General features: G+C 41.5%; 1 protein-coding gene and 1 pseudogene across 24 annotated transcripts in view; both read right to left on the bottom strand.

Annotated features, from left to right (window-relative positions):
• Positions 1 to 19,243, bottom strand: part of FAM81A (family with sequence similarity 81 member A) — a 122,149-nt gene that overhangs the window by 24,434 nt on the left and 78,472 nt on the right. For all 24 annotated transcript variants that reach the window (XR_013395146.1, XR_013395148.1, XR_013395147.1 and 21 more), the window contains 1 exon segment: positions 7,671 to 7,789. Coding sequence is in view for 21 of the 24 variants with exons in the window: in XM_077937940.1 (XP_077794066.1) it covers positions 7,671 to 7,789 (119 nt within the window). In the remaining 3 variants the exon portion in view is untranslated.
• On the bottom strand, positions 15,430 to 16,057 carry LOC106999202 (mitochondrial import inner membrane translocase subunit TIM14 pseudogene; annotated as a pseudogene).

Below are 19,243 nucleotides of genomic sequence, written 5' to 3'. Positions count from 1 at the left end.
AGCCAGGTGTGGTGGTGCACGCCTGTAATCCCGGCTACTCAGGGGGCTGAGGCATGAGACCCACTTGAACCTGGGAGGCAGAGGTTGCAATGAGCTGAGATCATGCCACTGCACTCCAGCGTGGGTGACAGGGTGAATATGTCTCAAAAAAAGAAAAAGAAAAAGACATAGACAAAGAGAAATATTTGAAAGCAGCAAGAAAAAACAATTCCTCACATACAAGGGAACTAGAATAATATTAATAGCTAATTTTTCATCAGAAATAATTGAGACCACAAGGCGGTGGATGACATATTCAAGGTGCTAAAAGAAAATAAACTGTCAACCAGGAATCTTACATCCAGCAAAATTACTTTTCAAAAAAATAAGGCAAAATAAAGACATCCCAGAAAAACAAAAAATGAGAGAATTCATTGTTAGAAGACCCACCCTAGAAGAAATACCAAAGTTTGTCAGGCTAAAAACAAGTGCCCCAGATAGTAATTTGAATTCTCATGAAAAAACACGGAGCATGGGTAAAGGTAATTATGTAATTATAAAGAGCAATATAAATGAATATTTTCTTTCCTGTCATAATTGATTTAAAAAGCAATTGTTTAAAATAATATGCATACAATTGTATTGTTACATACATAGAACAATGTACATTACATTACAAATTTAACATATTTGATAATAGCACAAAGGAGGTGGATGGAGCAAAGCTGTATTGGGGGTAACAAAATGACAACAGATGGTATCATTTCAACAGATGCTAGCAAACTGATCCTGCAATATACAAAAAGGATTATATATCATGATCAAGTGAGATTTATTTCAAGAATGCAAGTTTGCATTAACATCAGAAAAGCAATTAATGTGTAATAAACCTTATCAGCTGAAAAAAGGACAAACCCCACACGATCATCTCAATAGGTGAAGAAAAAGCATTGGACAAAATCCAATACCCTTCATGATAAAAACAGTCAACAAACTAGGAAACTAGGAAAAGAAAATCTTTCTCAACCTAGTAAAGAACATACACAAGAAAATCCACACTTGGGCTGGGCGCGGTGGCTCATGCCTGTAATCCTAACACTTTGGGAGGCAGAGGCAGGTGGATCACTTGAGGTCAGGAGTTCAAGACCAGCCTGGCCAATATGGCGAAACCCCATCTCTGATAGAAATACAAAAACTAGCTGGGCGTGGTGGCAGGCACCTGTAATCCCAGCTACTCGGAAGACTGAGGCAGGAGAATCACTTGAACCTGGGGGACGGAGGTTGCAGTGAGCCAAGATCGCACCACTTCACTCCAGGTGACAGAGAAAGACTCTGTCTCCAAAGGGGAAAAAAAAAATCCACACCTAACATTCTACTGAATAATGAGAGTATGGATACTTTCACCTAAAATCAAAAATAAGACAAGGGTATCTGCTCTCACCACATTTATTCAACATCATACTGGAGGTTCTAGTCAGGGCAATTAGGCAAGAAAATGAAATGAAATCCAGATTGGAAAGTAGAAAGTAAAACTCTATTTGCAGATGGCATGATCTTGCATGTAGAAAATCTTTTTTAAAAATCCACTAGAAATTATTAGAAGTAATTAATGAGTTCAGGAAGGTTGCAGGATACAAGACCAACACACAAAATCTACTGTACTTGTCTACAATGGCAATAAAAAAACAAAAAGATTTGCTATTTACAGTAGCATCAAAAAAGAATAAAATACTTAGGAATAAATTTAAAGAAGTATAAAACTTATACTTTTAAAACTCCAAAATATTGTTGAAACATATTAAAGATGACCAAAATAAATGGAAAGACACCCACATTCGTGGATCCAAATACTTAATTTTGGGGCCAGCCATGGTGACTAACACCTGTAATCCCAACACTTTGGGAGGCCAAGGTGAGAAGATTACTTGAAACCAGGAGTTCAAGACCAGCCTGGGAGAGACCCTGTCTCTACAAAAAATGAAAAAAATTAGTGAGATGTGGTGGCACATGCCTGTAGTCCCAGCTATTCAGGAAGCTGAGGTGGGAGGATTGCTTGAGCACAGGAGTTCAAGCTGCAGGGAGTTGTGATCACGCCACTGCACTCCAGTGTGGGCGACAGAGGAAGATGATGTTTCTAAAAAAAATTTTTTTAAAGAAAGGCTTGTTTTTTGTTTTTTGTTTTTTTTCGAGACAAGGTCTTGCTCTCTCTGTCACCCTGGTTGAAGTGCAGTGATGTGATCATAGGTCCCTGCAACTACAGGCATGTGCCACCATGCCCAACTAACATATTCATTTTTTCATAGATATAGAGTTTTGCTATGTTGCCAAAGCTGGTCTCAAACTCCTGGCCTCAAGCAATCCTCCTACCTTGGCCTCCCAAATCCCTGGGATTACAGCCATGAGACACTGAACCCACTGAAAGACTCAATATTTTTAAATGGCAATATTCCCCAAACAGATCTACAGATTCAACACAGTCCCTATCAATATTCCAACTGGTTTCTTTGCAGAAATTGACAAACTGATCCTAATTTTTTTTTTTTTTTTTTGAGACAGAGTCTCTCTCTGTTGCCCAGGCTGGAGTGCAGTGGCGGGACCTCGGCTCACCGCAACCTCTGTCTCTCAGGTTCAAGAGATTATCCTGCCTCAGCCTCCCTAGTAGCTGTGATTACAGGTGGCCGCTACCACACCTGGGTTAATTTTTGTATTTTTAGTAGAGAGAGGTTTCACCATATTGGCCAGGCTGGTCTCAAACTCCTTATCTCGTGATCTGCCCACCTCGGCATCCCAAAGTGCTAGGATTACAGGCGTGAGCCACCATGTCCAGCCTGATCCTAAATTTCTTCTTCTTCTTCTTTTTTTAAATTTGAGACAAAGTTTTGCTGTGTCACCCAGGCTGGAGTGCAGTGGCATGATCTTGGATCACTGCAACCTCTAGGTTCAAGCGATTCTCCTGCCTCAGCCTCTCCAGGAGCGGAGATTACAAGTGTGCGCTACTACACCCAGCTAATTTTTGTCTTTTTAGTAGAGATGGGATTTCACCATGTTGGCCAGGCTGGTCTCAAATTCCTGACCTCAGGTGATTCACCTGCCTTGGCCTCCCAAAGTGCTGGGATTATAAACATAAGCCACTGCACCTGGACTGATCCTAAATTTCATAAGAAAATACAATGGACCTAAAACAGCTAACACAATCTTGAAAAAACTGGATGAAGTTGGAGGACTCACACTTCTCAATTTTGAAATTTACCACAAAGCTATAGTAATCAAGACAGTGTGGCACCAGCATAAGAAAAGAATTGGGAATCAATGCAATAGAATTGAGAGTCCACAAATAAATTTATACACCTATTGCCAAGTGATTTATTTTTTCTTTCTTTCTCTTTCTTTCTTTCTTTTTCTTTCTTTCTTTCTCTCTTTCTCTCTCTCCTCTCTCTCTCCTTCCTTCCTTCCTTCCTTTCTTTCTGAGATAGAGTCTTGCTCTGTTGCCCAGGCTGGCATGCGGTGGCAAGATCTTGACTCACTGCAACCCCTGCCTCCCAGGTTCAAGCGATTCTCCTGCTTCAGCCTCCTGAGTAGCTGAGACTACAGGTGCAGGCCGCCATACCTGGCTAATTTTTGTATTTTTAGTAGAGACGGGGGTTTCACCATATTGGTCAGGCTGGTCTTGAACTCCTGACCTCCTGATCTGTCCGCCTCGGCCTCCCAATGCGCTGGGATTACAGACGTGGCCACTGCTCACAGCCGCCAAGTGATTTTCAACTAGGGTGCCAAGACAATTTGATGGGGAAAGAATAGACTTTTCAACATATTTTGCTGGTATAAATAGATATCTACAAGGAAAATAATAAATGTGGAACCCTACCTTATACCATACACAAAAAAATTAACTAAAAATCGATCAAAGGCCTAAATGTAAGAGCAGAAACTTTAAAACTTAAAAAAGAAAATATACGCATAAATATTTGTGACCTGGATTATGCAACAGTTTCTTAACTATGACACCCCAAACACTAGCAACTGAAGAAAAGATTAAAAATTTTTAAGTTTCAAAAGACACAAGAGAATGAAAAGACATCCCTTAGAATGGGACAGTAATTTTTCAAATCAGATATCTGATAAGGGAATTATATCTAGAATATATAATTTTTAAACTCTTACAGCTCAATAATAAAAAGACAATTACCCAATTTAAAAATGAGCAAGGAATCTGAATACTTCCCTAAAGAAGATACGGCAATGACCAGTAAGCACATTAAACGATGTTCAACACCATTAGTCTTCAGGGGGATGCAATCAAAACCACAATGAGATACCCCTTCAAACCCACTGGGATGGCTATAATCAAAAAGATAGGAAACAACTGTTAGTGAGGATGTGAAGAAATCGGAGCTCTCAGACACTGCTGGGGGCAATGTAAAATGGCGGCCATTTCCGCAAACAGTATAGCTGCGCTGTTCCTCAAAAGTTAAATATAGAGTTATCATGTCACTCAGCATTTTCATTCTAGGTACATATCCAAGGGAAATGAAAACCTGTGAGCACACAAAAACAAACAGACAAATGTTCACAGCAGCATTATTTAAAATAGTCAAAAGTGGAAACAACCCAAACTTTCAACTGATGAATGGGTTTTTTAAATGCAGTACACAATGAGGTACTAGGCAGCCATAAGGAGGAATGTAGTACTGATACATGCTACAACACGGATGAACCCAGAAAACATGATGCTAAGTGTCAGAAGCCAGTCTCAAGGGAACACATTCACTCGAAATGCTCAGAAGAGGGAAATCTATTAGAGAGAGAATGTAGGCCTGCCATGGACTGGGGAACTGGGGAGGCTGGGGAAAAATGGGGAGTGACGGCTAACGGGTATGGGGTTTCCTTTTGGATGATAAAAATGTTCTGAAATCAATTGTGATGATGACTACACGACTATGTGAATATACTAAAAACCATTGAATTGTGTGCTTTAAGTAGTTGACTTATATAGTACCTGAATTAGCTCTCACTAAAGCTGTTCAGAGACAGAGAGAGAGAGAGAGAGAGAGAGAGAGAGAGAGAGAGAAAGGGGGCCATCTATCGGGCCTTCAGGTCTGATCAAGTCCTGTTTAGAACATGGTATGCCACGTGAGCTAAATGTGTATCTCACCTCCATAGAGAACTTGCCTTTGCCCTTCTGAGCTGGATTTACAGCGAAAAAAATCAAGGCCCTTTTGCTACTAATTACATCACCAATGGACCCATAAAAACTATAAAATTAAATATGAAATAATATAGCAATCTAGTAACTTAAGAATACCACTTAAAATGTTCATAGCCCTCCAATATAATTCATAATCACTACAAGAAAGACAAGAAGCTTTTCCAAAGAATTTTTATTTCACATGAATTCATTTCAACAATCAAGTCTCATCAGCATTCCAGGCAAAAGACTAATATAGCTAAAAAACAAATCAAAAATATCCAGTACTCATAACAAACATTTTTTATGCCTTTAGAGTGAAAGTTTTTGTCACAGGAAAGGAACAAGTTGGATAGAGAAGTTGATAAGAAACTGAAGAGTATAAGATTCCTGAAAGTATTTTAAAATAATTATTCTACTTTGTATTAGAACCAGCATCATAAGGACAATGTCACTGCTCTTGCCCCTGAGATGATACAGCTACCAGTGGTTGCAGGCCCTGTTCATCGCATGCAGGGCACCAAGCCTCTCACATGTATTCCATCACTTGATCTTCATCTGCAACTCAAGCGGGTATGAAGATCCTCAAAGTCCTCCTAGAGTCCCTACTCTGTCGTGTAGCTCTCCAGTTCTTCTAACTCCCTGCTGTTCTGAGAGGTATCACAGAGCTGGTATTTCTTTTAAGCCGAACTCCACAAATGAAGAGTTAAGGTTTTCCAGTCCTCTTACAGTGAGTTTCCAAGGTCATTTCTTCATCAAAATGGATGATGAATGTTGAGTATCTACTGTTTTCCAGAGACTGTTCCAGGCACTCAGCTATAGAGAGATAACACATCTGGAACCCCCCCTCCAACACAGTAAAGGCAGCAGAGTGAGGAAGACAACAGAGAGACTCAATAGAGCAGTGAGTGCTAGGAGAGCTCTATGGAGTGGGAGTGTCAGGGAAGACTCCCAGAGGGCGTGACACTTCAGCTGAACTTTAAAGACTGAAAAGAAGTTAGAAAAGGAGGAGGAGGCTGGGCACGGTGGCTCACACCTGTAATCCCAGCACTCTGGGAGGCCAAGGTGGGCGGATCACCTGAGGTCAGGAGTTAGAAGCCAACCTGGCCCACATGGTTACAACCTCATCTCTACTAAAAATACAAAACTTAGCTGGGTGTGGTGGCAGGTGCCTGTAGTCCCAGCTACTCGGGAGGCTGAGACAGGAGAATTGCTTGAATCCAGGAGGTGGAGGTTGCAGTGAGTCGAGATTGTGCCACTGCACTCCAGCCTGGGCGACAGAGTGAGGCTTGTCTCAAAAATAAAAAGAAAAGAAAAAGAGGAGGAAAAGGAATGCTAGGTGCGAGAACAGCACATACAAAAGTGTAGCAACAGACGAGCGTGGCTTATTCAGGGACTAACAAAGAGTTGATCACTGCTGAAAGGTACAGTGCAAGGGGAGAGAGAGGAGAGGGAGTCAACAGGGTGTCATCACCAAGGATCACACTAAGGATACTGAAGTTCATCCTACTGAGGACAGAAAATCACAGAAGGAGAGTGATCAACCTGTCCCCATCCAATCCATGCAGCCCTCTGCTATTAGACTGATCTTTACCCAGCGGACGCAAACACACATGCCCAGCACTCAAGGCCCTCGACATGTTGTCTGCACAAACGCACCCTAACACTACTCCTCCCTGCTCCAGAGGCCTTGCATGCTAGAGGTCCTTGTTCTTTCTTCCGCCCGTCTCCTTGCAGACCACCCTCATTGCCACCTCAGGCTGATGGGAAGTGCCATTTGCTCCTCAGCTCCGGTGCTGATACGTATTAATGTACTTGGCTCTTAGTCCCAGCAGAGGGCAGAAGAGGCCCATAAATACTTCGGACAAATTTGTCCCAGTCAGATAAAAATAGCCCTAGAAACAGTCCTGGTGCAGTGCTTCCCAGACTTTCCCATGCATATGAATTCAGGGCTCTTGTTAAAATGCAGATTCTAACTCAGTAGTTGCGGGGTGGGCTGGAGACAGTACATTTCTAACAAGCTCCCCGGTGATGTTGAGGCTGCTGGTCCACGCAGCACACTTTGAGAAAATAGCACTTTTCATACTGAGGAGAAAGATCTTTTTTCTAAGTTTCCAATCTTTCCCAGACCAATACTTTCAGAAAATTAAAAAGTGAATAACAGAAAAAATTAAATTTCCAAAACGACATACGAACTATGTCAACTTTATATTATCGGATTCAATAAACATAGTATTACCCTATCAAGTTACAAGGTCAGCTGAGTGAGTTCTCCCATCATTTCTTCCCATGAAGACAACACCAGTTGCGTAACAAAAGAAACCCATGGCGCCCTCACAACCAGGTTTAACTCCTACCACTGGATTTTATGGCCAAAGCAGGGAGGGAATGTACTAAAGGAATGCAAGGCATTTGCTTTGGGGCTTCCTTAATACATTCCCCACTATAATGGAGTTTGTAGAAAATGGTTTTTGATGAACAGAGACCCCAACATTTGAACACCTACCTTGCTACTCTTCCTCGAAGATCTCCCAAACCGGAGAGCTGGCGCATCTCCAGGGTCTTTAAGGCAGAATTAGTTCCATAGCTAATGTTGTCCCGGGCACGAATCTGCTCCTGGAGTACCTGGGCAACATAAAAAACACTAAGGGAGTCATCTAAGAATTCACATGCTTCCACAAAAGCATTTTCTACTTTTGGCAAAAATAAGAATGTTTAACTCAGTCTTTCATAAGAGACTCCTTTTCAGCGGTCACCTGATGCACACTTAAACAGATAACTAGGGGGCTTAGACAGAGACCTTAGAGGCTCCTCCCAGAGCAAGTCCCTTTACTTACCATTAAAAACTAAGTTCCGGCCGGGCGCGGTAGCTCACGCCTGTAATCTCAGCACTTTGGGAGGCCGAGGCAGGCGGATCACGAGGTCAGGAGATGGAGACTATCCTGGCCAACACGGTGAAACCCCATCTCTACTAAAAATACAAAAATTAGCCGGGCGTGGTGGCGGGAGCCTGTAGTCCCAGCTACCCGGGGAGGCTGAGGCAGGAGAATGGCGTGAACCCGGGAGGCGGAGCTTGCAGTGAGCCGATAATGCGCCACTGAACTCCAGCCTGGGCAACAGAGCGAGACTCCATCTCAAAACAAAAACAAAAACAAAAACAAACTAAGTTCCTTTAGTTTTAGTATTTCTTCCTTAGTAATGAAGCCATTTTCTTTTTCTTTTCCTTTTTTTTTTTTTTTTTTTTTTTGAGATGGAGTCTTGCTGTGTTGCCCAGGCTGGAGTGCAGTGGAACAATCTCAGTGCAACTTCTGCCTGCCAGGTTCAAGCAATTCCCCTGCCTCAGCTTCCCGAGTAGCTGGGATTACAGGCATATGTCATTACATCTGGCTAAGTTTTGTATTTTTAGTAGAGACGGAGTTTCACCGCGTTGGCCAGGCTGGTCTTGAACTCCTGACCTCAGGCGATCCGCCCGCCTCGACCTCCCAGAGTGCTGGGATTATAGGCGTAAGCCATGGCGCCAGCCGGCATTTTCTTTATAATACAGTATTTGCTGGGTCCATAGATTGGATATGGAGTGTTTTCTTTTTTCAATATTTTAATGGCAGTTTAGAATTCCTCTTTGGGCCAGGCGCGGTGGCTCAAGCCTGTAATCCCAGCACTTTGGGAGGCCGAGACGGGCGGATCACGAGGTCAGGAGATCGAGACCATCCTGGCTAACACGGTGAAACCCCGTCTCTACTAAAAAATACAAAAAACTAGCCGGGTGAGTTGGCGGGCGCCGGTAGTCCCAGCTACTCGGGAGGCTGAGGCAGGAGAAGGGCGTAAACCCGGGAGGCGGAGCTTGCAGTGAGCTGAGATCTGGCCACTGCACTCCAGCCCGGGCGACAGAGCGAGACTCCCTCTCAAAAAAAAAAAAAAAAAAAAAAAAGAGAATTCCTCTTTGATCTAAAGATATCTTAGGAATCTAAGGATTACTTAGAATTGTGGGGTTTTTTTTCATTTTCAAGCAGTTAAGTTTTTTTTTAGTCATTTGTATTATTTATTTCGAATTGTATTGACTTGTGATTTTATAAAAATATTCCTAACACAGTGGCTCATGCCTGTAATCTTAGCACTTTGGGAGTCTGAGGTGAAAGGATGGCTTGAGGCCAGAAGTTCGAGTCCAGCCTACATAATAATAAAGCAAGACTACATCTCTACAAAAAAAGTCTTCAACTCAGGTAAAATTTCTTCTCCTGTGTAACTAGTATTTCTTCTCCATCTGTTTCTTTTTCTCCTCTGGAACTCCTATTACGGACATGCTGGGTGTCCTGGATCTGTCCACCAAGGCTTTTAACCTTTCCCTTGTGGTTCCTCTCTCTTTGCCTTTGGTTGTAATGTCTCAGGGATTTCTTCTACTTTGTCTTGGGGGCAACTGATTGCCTCTCATTCATCTACTGACTTTGTTTTAATTTTTAATTTTTGTGAGTACACAGTAGATGTATATATTTATGGGGTATATGGGAATTTTTTTTTTTTTTTTTTTTTTTTTGAGATGGAGTCTTGCTCTGTCACCAAGGCTGGAGTGCAGTGGCATAATCTCGGCTCACTGCAACCTCCACCTCTCAGGTTCAACCAATTCTCCCTGCCTCAGCCTCTCGAGTAGCTGGGATTACAGGTGCCCACTACCACGCCCGGCTATTTTTTGTATGTTTTAGTAGAGATGGGATTTTGCCATGTTGGCCAGGCTGGTCTTGAACTCCTGACCTCAGGTGATCTGCCCACCTCGGCCTCCCAAAGTGCTGGGATTACAGGGTTGAGCCACCACGCCCAGCCATGGGCTATTTTGATACAGACATACAATGTGTAATAATCACATCAGGGTGAATGATGTATCCATCACCTCAAGTATTTATTGTTTCTATTACAAACAACCCAATTATATTTTCAGTTATTTTTACATGTACAATTAAATTATTATTGACTATAGTCACCCTGTTGTGCTATCAAATACTAGATCTTATTCTAACTATTTTTAATACCCATTAATCATCCACATTTCCACCCTACCCCCCACTATTCTTCTCAGCCTCTGGTAACCATCATTCTACTCTCTATCTCCGTGAGTTCAATTGTTTTAATTTTTAGCTCCCACAAGTGAGTGAGAACATGCGAAGCTTATCTTGCTGTGCCTGGCTTATTTCATTTCACTTAACATAATGACCTCTGGTTCTATCCATGTTTTTGCAAATGACAGAATCCCATTCTTTCTTATGGCTGAATACACTCCATTGTGTATCTGTACCACACTTCTTTATCCATTTGCCTGTTGATGGACACTTGGCTTGCTTCCAAACCTTGGCTATTGTGGATAGTGCTGCAATAAACATAGGAGTGCAGATATCTCTTCCATATACTGATTTCCTTTCTTGTAGATATATACCTAGCAGTGGGGTTGCTGAATCATACGGTAGCTCTGTTTTTAGTTTTGTGAGGTACCTCCAAAGTGTTCTCCACAGTGGTTGTACTAATTTACATTCCCACCAACACTGTAGGAGTGTTCCCTTTTCTCCATATCCTTGCCAGCATTTGATATTGCCTGTCTTTTGGATAAAAGCCATTTTAACTCAGGTGAGATGATATCTCACTGTAGTTTTGTTTGTTTGTTTGTTTGCTTTTTGAGACTCAGTCTCACTGTCACCCAAGCTAGAGTGTAGTGGCATGATACCGGCTCACTGCAACCTCCACCTCCTGGGTTCAAGTGATTCTCATGCCTCAGCCTTCCAAGTAGATGGGATTACAGGTATGCATCACCATGCCAGGCTAATTTTTTTTTTTTGTATTTTTAGTAGAGATGGAGTTTCGCCGTGTTGGCCAGGCTGGTCTCAAACCCCTGGCTTCAAGTAATCCACCCACCTCAGCCTCCCAAAGTGCTGGGATTACAGGTGTGAGCCACTGCACTCAGCCAATATCTCATTATAGTTTTGATTTGCATTTCTCTAATGATCAATGATGTTGAGCACCTTTTCATATACCTGTGTTTGCCATTTGTATGTCTTCTTTTGACAAATGTCTTTTCCGATCTTTTGCCTATTTTTAACATAGATTATTAGATTTTTTCGTATAGAGTTGTTTGTGCTCCTTATGTATTCTGGTGATTAATCCCTTGTCAGATGGATAGTTTGCAACTATGTTCTCCCTTCACTTTGTTGTTTCTTTTGATATGCAGCAGCTTTTTAACTTAATTTGATCCCATTTGTCCATTTTTGCTTTGGTTGCCTGTGCTTGTAGGGTATATCTCAAGAAATCTTTGCCCACTCTAATGTCCTAGAGAGTTTATCCAATGTTTTATTTTAGTTGTTTCATAGTTTGAGGTCTTAGATTTAAGTCTTTTTTTTTTTTTTTTAACTTTTATTTTTGGTTCGGGGGTATATGTGAAGGTTTTTTACATAGGTAAACTCATGCCATGGATGTTTGTTGTACAGATTATTTCTGTAAGATAATTAAACACAACTATTGGGTACTGAGTTTAATGTGTTGTTGTACAGATTCTGTACATTAAGCCCAGTACCCAATAGTTATTTTTTCTGCTTCTCTCTAATCTTTAATCCATTTTTATTTGATTTTTTGTATACGGTATGAAATAGGGGTCTAGTTTCATGCTTCTGCATATGGATATTCAGTTTTCCCAGCACCACTTATTGAACAGACTGTCCTTTCCCCATTGCATGATCATGGCACCTTTTCAAAAAGGATTTTACTGTAGATGTATGGATTTGTTTCTGGGTTCTCTATTCTGTTCCATTGCTCTATGTATCTATTTTTATGCCAGTGCCATGCTGTTTTGGTTAATGTAGCTCTGTAGTATAATTGGAAGTCAGGTAACGTGACTTCTCCAGTTTTGTTCTTTTGCTCAGGATAGTTTTGGCTTTTTTGGTATTTTGTGGTTCCATATGAAATTTAGGATTTTTTTTTTTTTTCTATTTCTGTGAAGAATGCCATTGGTATTTTGATAGGGATTGCATTGAATCTGTAGATTGATTTCGGTAGTACAGACATTTTAACAATATTATGTATTCCATTCCATGACCATGGAATATCTTTCCATTTTTATGAGTCTTCTTCAATTTCTCGCATCAACGTTTTATAGTTTTCATTGTAGAGATCTTTCACTTCTTCGGTTAATTCATAGGTATGTATGTGTATATATGTATATATTTATTTACTTTTATTTTTTATTTTTGAGATGGAGTCTCGCTCTGTTGCCCAGGTTAGAGGTTAGCTAACTACCACCTCTGCCTCCCGGGTTCACGCCGTTCTCCTGCCTCAGCCTCCTAAGTAGCTGGGACTACAGGTGCCTGCCACCATGCCCGGCTAATTTTTTTTTTTTTTTTTGTATTTTCAGTAGAGACAGGGTTTCACTGTGTTAGCCGGGATGGTCTCAATCTACTGATCCACCCGCCTCGGCCTCCCAAAGTACTGGGATTACAGGCATGAGCCCCTGTGCCTGGCCTATATTTATTTATTTAATTATTGAGACAGGGTCTTGTGCTGTCACCCAGGCTGGAGAGCAGTGGCGCGATCTTGGCTCATTGCAACCTCTGCCCCCAAGGCATAAGCAATCTTCCCAGATCAGCCTCCCAAGTAGCTGGGACCACAGGCACACACCACCATGCTCAGCTATTTTTTTGTATTTTTGGTAGAGACGGGGTTTCGCCATGTTACCCAGGCTGGTCTCAAATTCCTGAGCTCAAGTAATCTGCCCACCTTGGCCTCCCAAAGTGCTGGGATTACAGGCGTGAGCCACAGCACCTGGCCAGTATTTAATTTTATTTATAGCAATTGTAAATGAGATTACTTTCTTGACTTCTTCTTCAGATTGTTCCCATTGGCATATAGAAATGCTACTGATTTCTGTATGTTGTATATTTCTGTATGTTGTATCCTGAAATTTTACTGAATTTGTTTATCAGTACTAAGAGTTTTTTGGTGGAGTCTTTAGGCTTTTCCAAATATAAGATCGTATCATCTGCAAACAAGAATAATTTGACTTTTTCCTTTCCAATTTGGATGCCCTTTATTTCTTTCGTCTGATTGCTTTAGCTAGGACACCTAGTACGATGTGGAATAACAGTAGTAAAAGTGGGCATCCTTTTCGTGTTCCAGATCTTAGATAAAGACTTTCCATTCTTCCCCATTTAGTATGATACTAACTGTGGGTCTGTCATATATGGCTTTTATTATGTTGAGATGTGTTCCTTGTATACCTAGTTTTTTGAGGGCTTTTCTCATGAAGGGATGTTGAATTTTATCAAATGCTTTTTCAGCATCAGTTGAAATGATCATATGTTTTTAGTCTTTCATTCTGTTGATATGATGTATCACACTGACTGGTTACATATGTTGAACCATCTTTGCATCCCTGGAATAAATACCCCTTGGTAATTATGAATGATCTTTTTAACGTGTTGCTGAATTCCGTTTCCTAGTATTTTGTTGAGGCTTTCTGCATCAATATTCAATGGGGATATTGGCCTGTAGGTTTTGTTTTTTTTTTTTGTTTTGGTTTTTTTTTTTTGTTTTTTTTTTTTTGCTTCTTTGTTTAATTTCGGTACCAAGGTAATACTGGCCTCGTAGAATGAGTTTGGAAATATTTCCTCCTCTTCTACTTTTCAGAATAGTTACAGTATGATTGCTATTAATTCTCTTTAAATGTTTGGTAAAATTTACCAGTGAAGCCATTGGGTCCTGGGCTTTTCTTTGCTAGGAGGCTTTTTTATTATGGCTTCAATCTCATTACTTGTTACTGGTCTGTTCAGGTTTTGGATTTCTTCATTATTCAATTGTGGTAGGTTGTATGTATCCAAGAATTTATCCATTTATTCTAGGTTTTCTAATTTTTTGGCATATAGTTGCTCATAGTAGCCTCTAATGATCCTTTGAATTTCTGTGATACCGGTTGTAATGTCTTCTTTTTCATCTCTGATTTTATTTAGTTGGGTCTTTTCTGTTTTGTTCTTAGTCTAGCTAAAGTTTGTCAATTTGCTTATCTTTTCAAAAACCCAACTTTTTGTTTCATTGATTTTTTTGTATTGTTCTCATTTCACTTATTTCTGATCTGATCTTCATTATTTCCTTTATTCCACTGAGTTTGGTTTGCTCTTGCTTTTCTGATTCTTTAAGACATATCCTTAGATTGTTTATTTGAAGATTTTCTTCTTTTTTGATGTAGGCACTTACAAACAAACTAACAAACAAGCAAAAAGAAAACTAGTAAAAACTCTATACTTTATTTTCACATATATATATTACATATATATTCAGAAGTGCTGCTAAATCTATACTTTAACATCATCTCTACACTTTTTCACTTTTCATTGTTTCTATTCATATCTTATTGTACTGTCTATGTCTGGAAAAGTTATTATTTTTGGTTGGTTCATCTTTTCATCTTGCTATTTAAGATAATGAATAGTTTACATACCACAATTGGAGTATTATAATATTCTGGGTTTTTCTGTGTACTTACTATTACCAGTGAGTTTTGTACCTTCAGATGATTTCTTATTGCTCATTAACATTCTTTTCTTGCATGTTGAAGAACTCCTTTTAGCATTTCTTGTAGGACAGGCCTGGTGTTGATAAATCCCTCAGCTTTTGTTTGTCTGGGAAAGTCTTTATTTCTCCTTCATGTTTGAAGGATATTTTCACCAGATACACTATGGTAGGTTTTATGCTAAGTGTTTTTATCCTTTAGCACTTTAAATATGTCATGCCACAAGTCTGCTGCCAAACATATTGGAGCTCCATTGTATGTTGTTTCTTTTGTCTTGCTGCCTTTAGGATCCCTTCTTTATCCTTGACCTCTGGGAGTTTGGTTATTAAATGCCTTGAGGTAGTCTTCTTTGAGTTAAATCTACTTGGTGTTCTATAACCTTCTTGTGCTTGAATTTTGATTTCTTGTGCTTGAATTTTGATATCTTTTGTTTGGTAAGTTCTCTGTTATCCCTTTCGATAAACTTTCTACCACTATCTCTCGCTCCACCTCCCCTTAAAAACCAGTAACTTCTAGATTTATCCTTTTGAAGCTACTTTCTAGATCTTGTAGATCTTGTGCATCATTCTTTTTTCATTCTTTTTTTTCTTTTGTCTCCTCTGACTGTGTATTTTCAAATAGCCTGGCTTCAAGCTCACTAATTCTTTCTTCTGTTTGATTAATTCTGCTAACAGACTGATGCATTCTTCAGTATGTCACTAGCATTTTTCTGCTCCAGAATTTCTGCTTCTTTTTACTTTTCTCTTTCTTTCTGTCTTTCCCTCTATCTTCCCTTCCTTCCTTCTTTCCTTCATCCCTCCCTCCCTTTCTTTCTCTTTCTTTCTTTTTCTTTCTTTCTCTTTCTTTCTTTCATCTTTCTATTGTAGCTCTGAGGCATTTTGTTACAAAAACTTAGTACTCATATACATAAACTAATATGAACTTAGAATTCATCATACATTTACTTCATTTTTTAGCTTGATCTTCTAGTAAATCTTTAGCTTCACTGATTTTGGCTGCTATATAAGGAGATCCTCCTTTGTCAGGATTATTTAAAAGCATAATTCATTGATAAGCATCTCTTATTTTCCCTTTATTGGCAGTAGGGCTTACACCTAGTATTAATGCTGCTTCCCATTTTGTCATTTTGGGTTCAAACCCACCTCTATAATAGCCACCACTGAAGGCAGATTTTGTTAGGCTTTGAAAAACCTGTTTTACTTGAGGCTCCATATGCTTCATGGCTTGCAAAACATAACAGCTTGCAAATCCCGCAGCAGCAATGGTCAGTCCAACTGCTACCACTGTACTGGCTATGGCTCCAGCTGGGCTCCCTTGCTTCCTCCAGGAGCACAGCTCATCCCAGCTCCTCTTTCTCTCTCTTTCCTTCCTTCCTTCCTTCTTTCTTCCCTCCCTCCCTTCTTTCTTTTTCTTTTTTTCTATTTCTTTCTTTTCCTTTCTCTCTCCCTCTCTCTCTCTCTCCTTCCTTCCCTCCCTCCCTCCCTCCTTTCTTTCTCTCTCTCTTTCTCTTTCTTTCTTTCCAGAAGGATGGAGTACAGTGGCACAATCTTGGTTTACTGCAACCTCTGCCTCCTGGGTTCAAGCGATTCTCCTGCCTCAGCCTCCTGAATAGCTGGGATTACAGGCACCCGCCACCACACCCAGCTAATTTTTGTATTTTTAGTAGAGATGGGGTTTCACCATGTTGGCCAGGCTGGTCTCGAACTTCTGACCTCAGGTGATCCACCTGCCTTGGCCTCCCAAAGTGCTGGGATTACAGGTGTGAGCCACTGCTCCTGGCCAATAATTTCAATTTCTTTGTTAAATTTATCTGATAGGATTCTGAATTCCTTCTCTGTGTTACCATGAATTTCTTTGAGTTTCCTCAAAACAGCTATTTTGAATTATCGATCTAAAAGGTCACATATCTTTGTCTCTCTGGGATTGACTTCTGGTGTCTTATTTAGTTAATTTGGTGAGGTAATGTTTTCCTGCACGGTCTTGATGCTTGTGGATGTTAGTCAATGTTTGTACCCATCCTTCTTGGGAAGGCTTTCCAGATATTCAAAGGGACTTGGGTGTTAAGTAATCTAAGTTATTCGGTCACGACAACCATATCTGCATTAGGGGGTACCCCAAGCACAATAACACTGTAGTTCTTGCATACTTGTAGAAGTACTACCTTTGCGGTCTTGGAAAAGATCCAGAAGATTTCTCTGGATTACCAGGTAGAGACTCTCATTCTCTTCCCTTACTTTCTCCCAAACAAGCAAAGTCTTTCTTTCTTTGTGCTGAGCTACCTGGAGCTGGGAAGGGGTACACAAGCACCTCTGTAGCCACCACCACTGGGACTGTGATGGGTCTTACCTAAAGCCAGCACAGCACCGAATCTTGCTCAAGGCCTGCTATAATCACTACATGGCTACCCCTATGTTCACTCAAGGTCCTAGGGCTCTACAATCAGCAAGTGGTGAAGCCAGCCAGGCTTCTGTCCTTCCCCTAAAGGCAACGAGTTCCTCCAGGCTCCAGGCAGGTCCAGGGACGCTGTCCAGGTGTCCCGGCCTAGAATCAGAAACCTTAGACATCTACCTGGTACTCTATTCTACTGCGGCTGAGCTAGTGCTGAAACCACCAAAGTCCTTCCCACTCTTCCCTCCCCTTCCCCCAGGGTGAGGAGTCTCCCCGTGTCCACCACATGCCCACAGGGAATAAAGTCAGGCTACTGCCATTGTTCACTTGAGGCCCAAGGGCTCTTCATTCAGCTTGTGGTGCATCCTGTCAGGCCTGGGACTCACCCTTCAGAGCAGTGGGGCCCGCATTTAGCCCAGGGTACATCTAGAGATCCAAGAGTCCAAGAGCCAAGGCGTGGAGTCAGGGACCCCAAAAGCCTGCTTGGTGCTCTTCTCCACTGTGGCCGAGCTGGTACCTAAGCCAAAGACAAAGTCCCCTTTACTTTTCCCTCTGCTTTTCTCAAGCAGAAGGAGTCTCTCCTGACAGCCACCACAGCTGTGAATGTGTAGAGGCACCCCTAAAGCCAGAATGTCTCAGACTCTTACCCAAGGCCCATGGCACACTACTTGGTTATCACCGCTGGTTGGCCGCCCTGCATTCCAAAACAGTGTCCCATAAACACTGCACTCTCCCTCCCCAAAGCACACAGGCTCTCTCTGAGCCACGTGGTCTGCTGACGGGGGGGGGGGGGGGGGGGGACGCGGGGGAGGGGTGGTGTCGGTGATTCAAGACTGTCCTTCCTACCTCTTCAGTGCCTCTTTCTGTGACATGATGTTAAAATCAGGTATTGTGATCGCTCACCTGCTTTCTGGTTCTTAGGAAGGTGCTTTATTTTGTAGATAGTTGTTAAATTTGGTGTTCATGTGGGGAGGACAATTGGTGGAGGCTTCTATTCTGCCATCTTCCTCTGCCCTCCTGTCCATCTACTGACTTTTAGAAATTTAAGTTCAAGAAGAAATGTTATGTGACACTTGGATCTCCTTAAATGTAGGAATTATTTTTTTATTCAAGGCCTACCTGTTTTCTATTTCATCTGCACCTGTGTTAAGGGCAGTGCTTATTCTTCCTCCTTGTGGCTACGGGCCCCATTAGATGTGATGTGACTTTCCTCTCTCTATTCACTGGAGTGCCTTAAGTAGGTAGTCTTGAGAGTAGTGGAAGGGGCTTATGGGCTGGTGGTGCAGCCAGTGGGAAGCACAGGGCCTGTCTCCAGGTGAGGTACCAGGAGGATGCCTCTTTACGTCCTATTCCCTCAGCTCTCCCAGCCCAGAGGCAGTGGGGAACAAGCCCACCCTACAACCCCTCCACCCCTCCATGGGGGAAGCTCACTCACAGGTGTGAGCCTGGACCCTCCTCCTGAGACTCCTAACCATGGGATCCTGCTGGCTCCCCAGGCCTTCCTGCCTGCCTATCCCAACTGTTCAGGAAGGTGGCACCTGGATTGGGAACAGAATGGAGACAGGCACACGACCACCTTCTCTTGCCTTCTGCGTCAATCCAAGGGTTTCTTGAGATTACATTCCTGGGTATCTGCTTGTTACTATTTATTTCTAGGAATTTTGATGGTTTCTGATGTACTAACAATTTGCGGGAAATGAATAGGAAAAGCCCAAGTAGAGATGTAATTATGCTTACATAATTTGTTTTTGTGCTCCCTCTTCTTAACTATATTTTCTTTTCTTTTTTTGAAGTATAACATACATAAAGAAAATACTTGTGTATTTTTTTCCGGATTTTCAAACTTCTTAGTAAAAAAGAAAAAGAAATTAGGAATGTACATATTCTGTGTTTCCCTTAGTGGAAACCTGCTTGCGGCATTGACAGTAAAAAGGAAAATTTCACTGGGCGGCCGCAGTAGCTCATACCTGTAATCCCAGCACTTTGAGAGGCCGAAGCGAGTGGATCACAAGGTCAGGAGTTCGAGACCAGCCTGACCAACATGGTGAAACCCCGTCTCTACTAAAAATACAAAAATTAGCCGGGCATGATAGCACACACCTGTAGTCCCAGCTACTCAGGAGGCTGAGGCAGAAGAATTACTTGAACCCAGGAGG

Source organism: Macaca mulatta, chromosome 7 (assembly GCF_049350105.2).
Source record: "Macaca mulatta isolate MMU2019108-1 chromosome 7, T2T-MMU8v2.0, whole genome shotgun sequence".
Lineage (NCBI taxonomy): Eukaryota > Metazoa > Chordata > Mammalia > Primates > Cercopithecidae > Macaca > Macaca mulatta.
The sequence above is the reverse complement of the archived record's forward strand: the minus strand, read 5'-3'. Positions and strand labels throughout refer to the sequence as shown.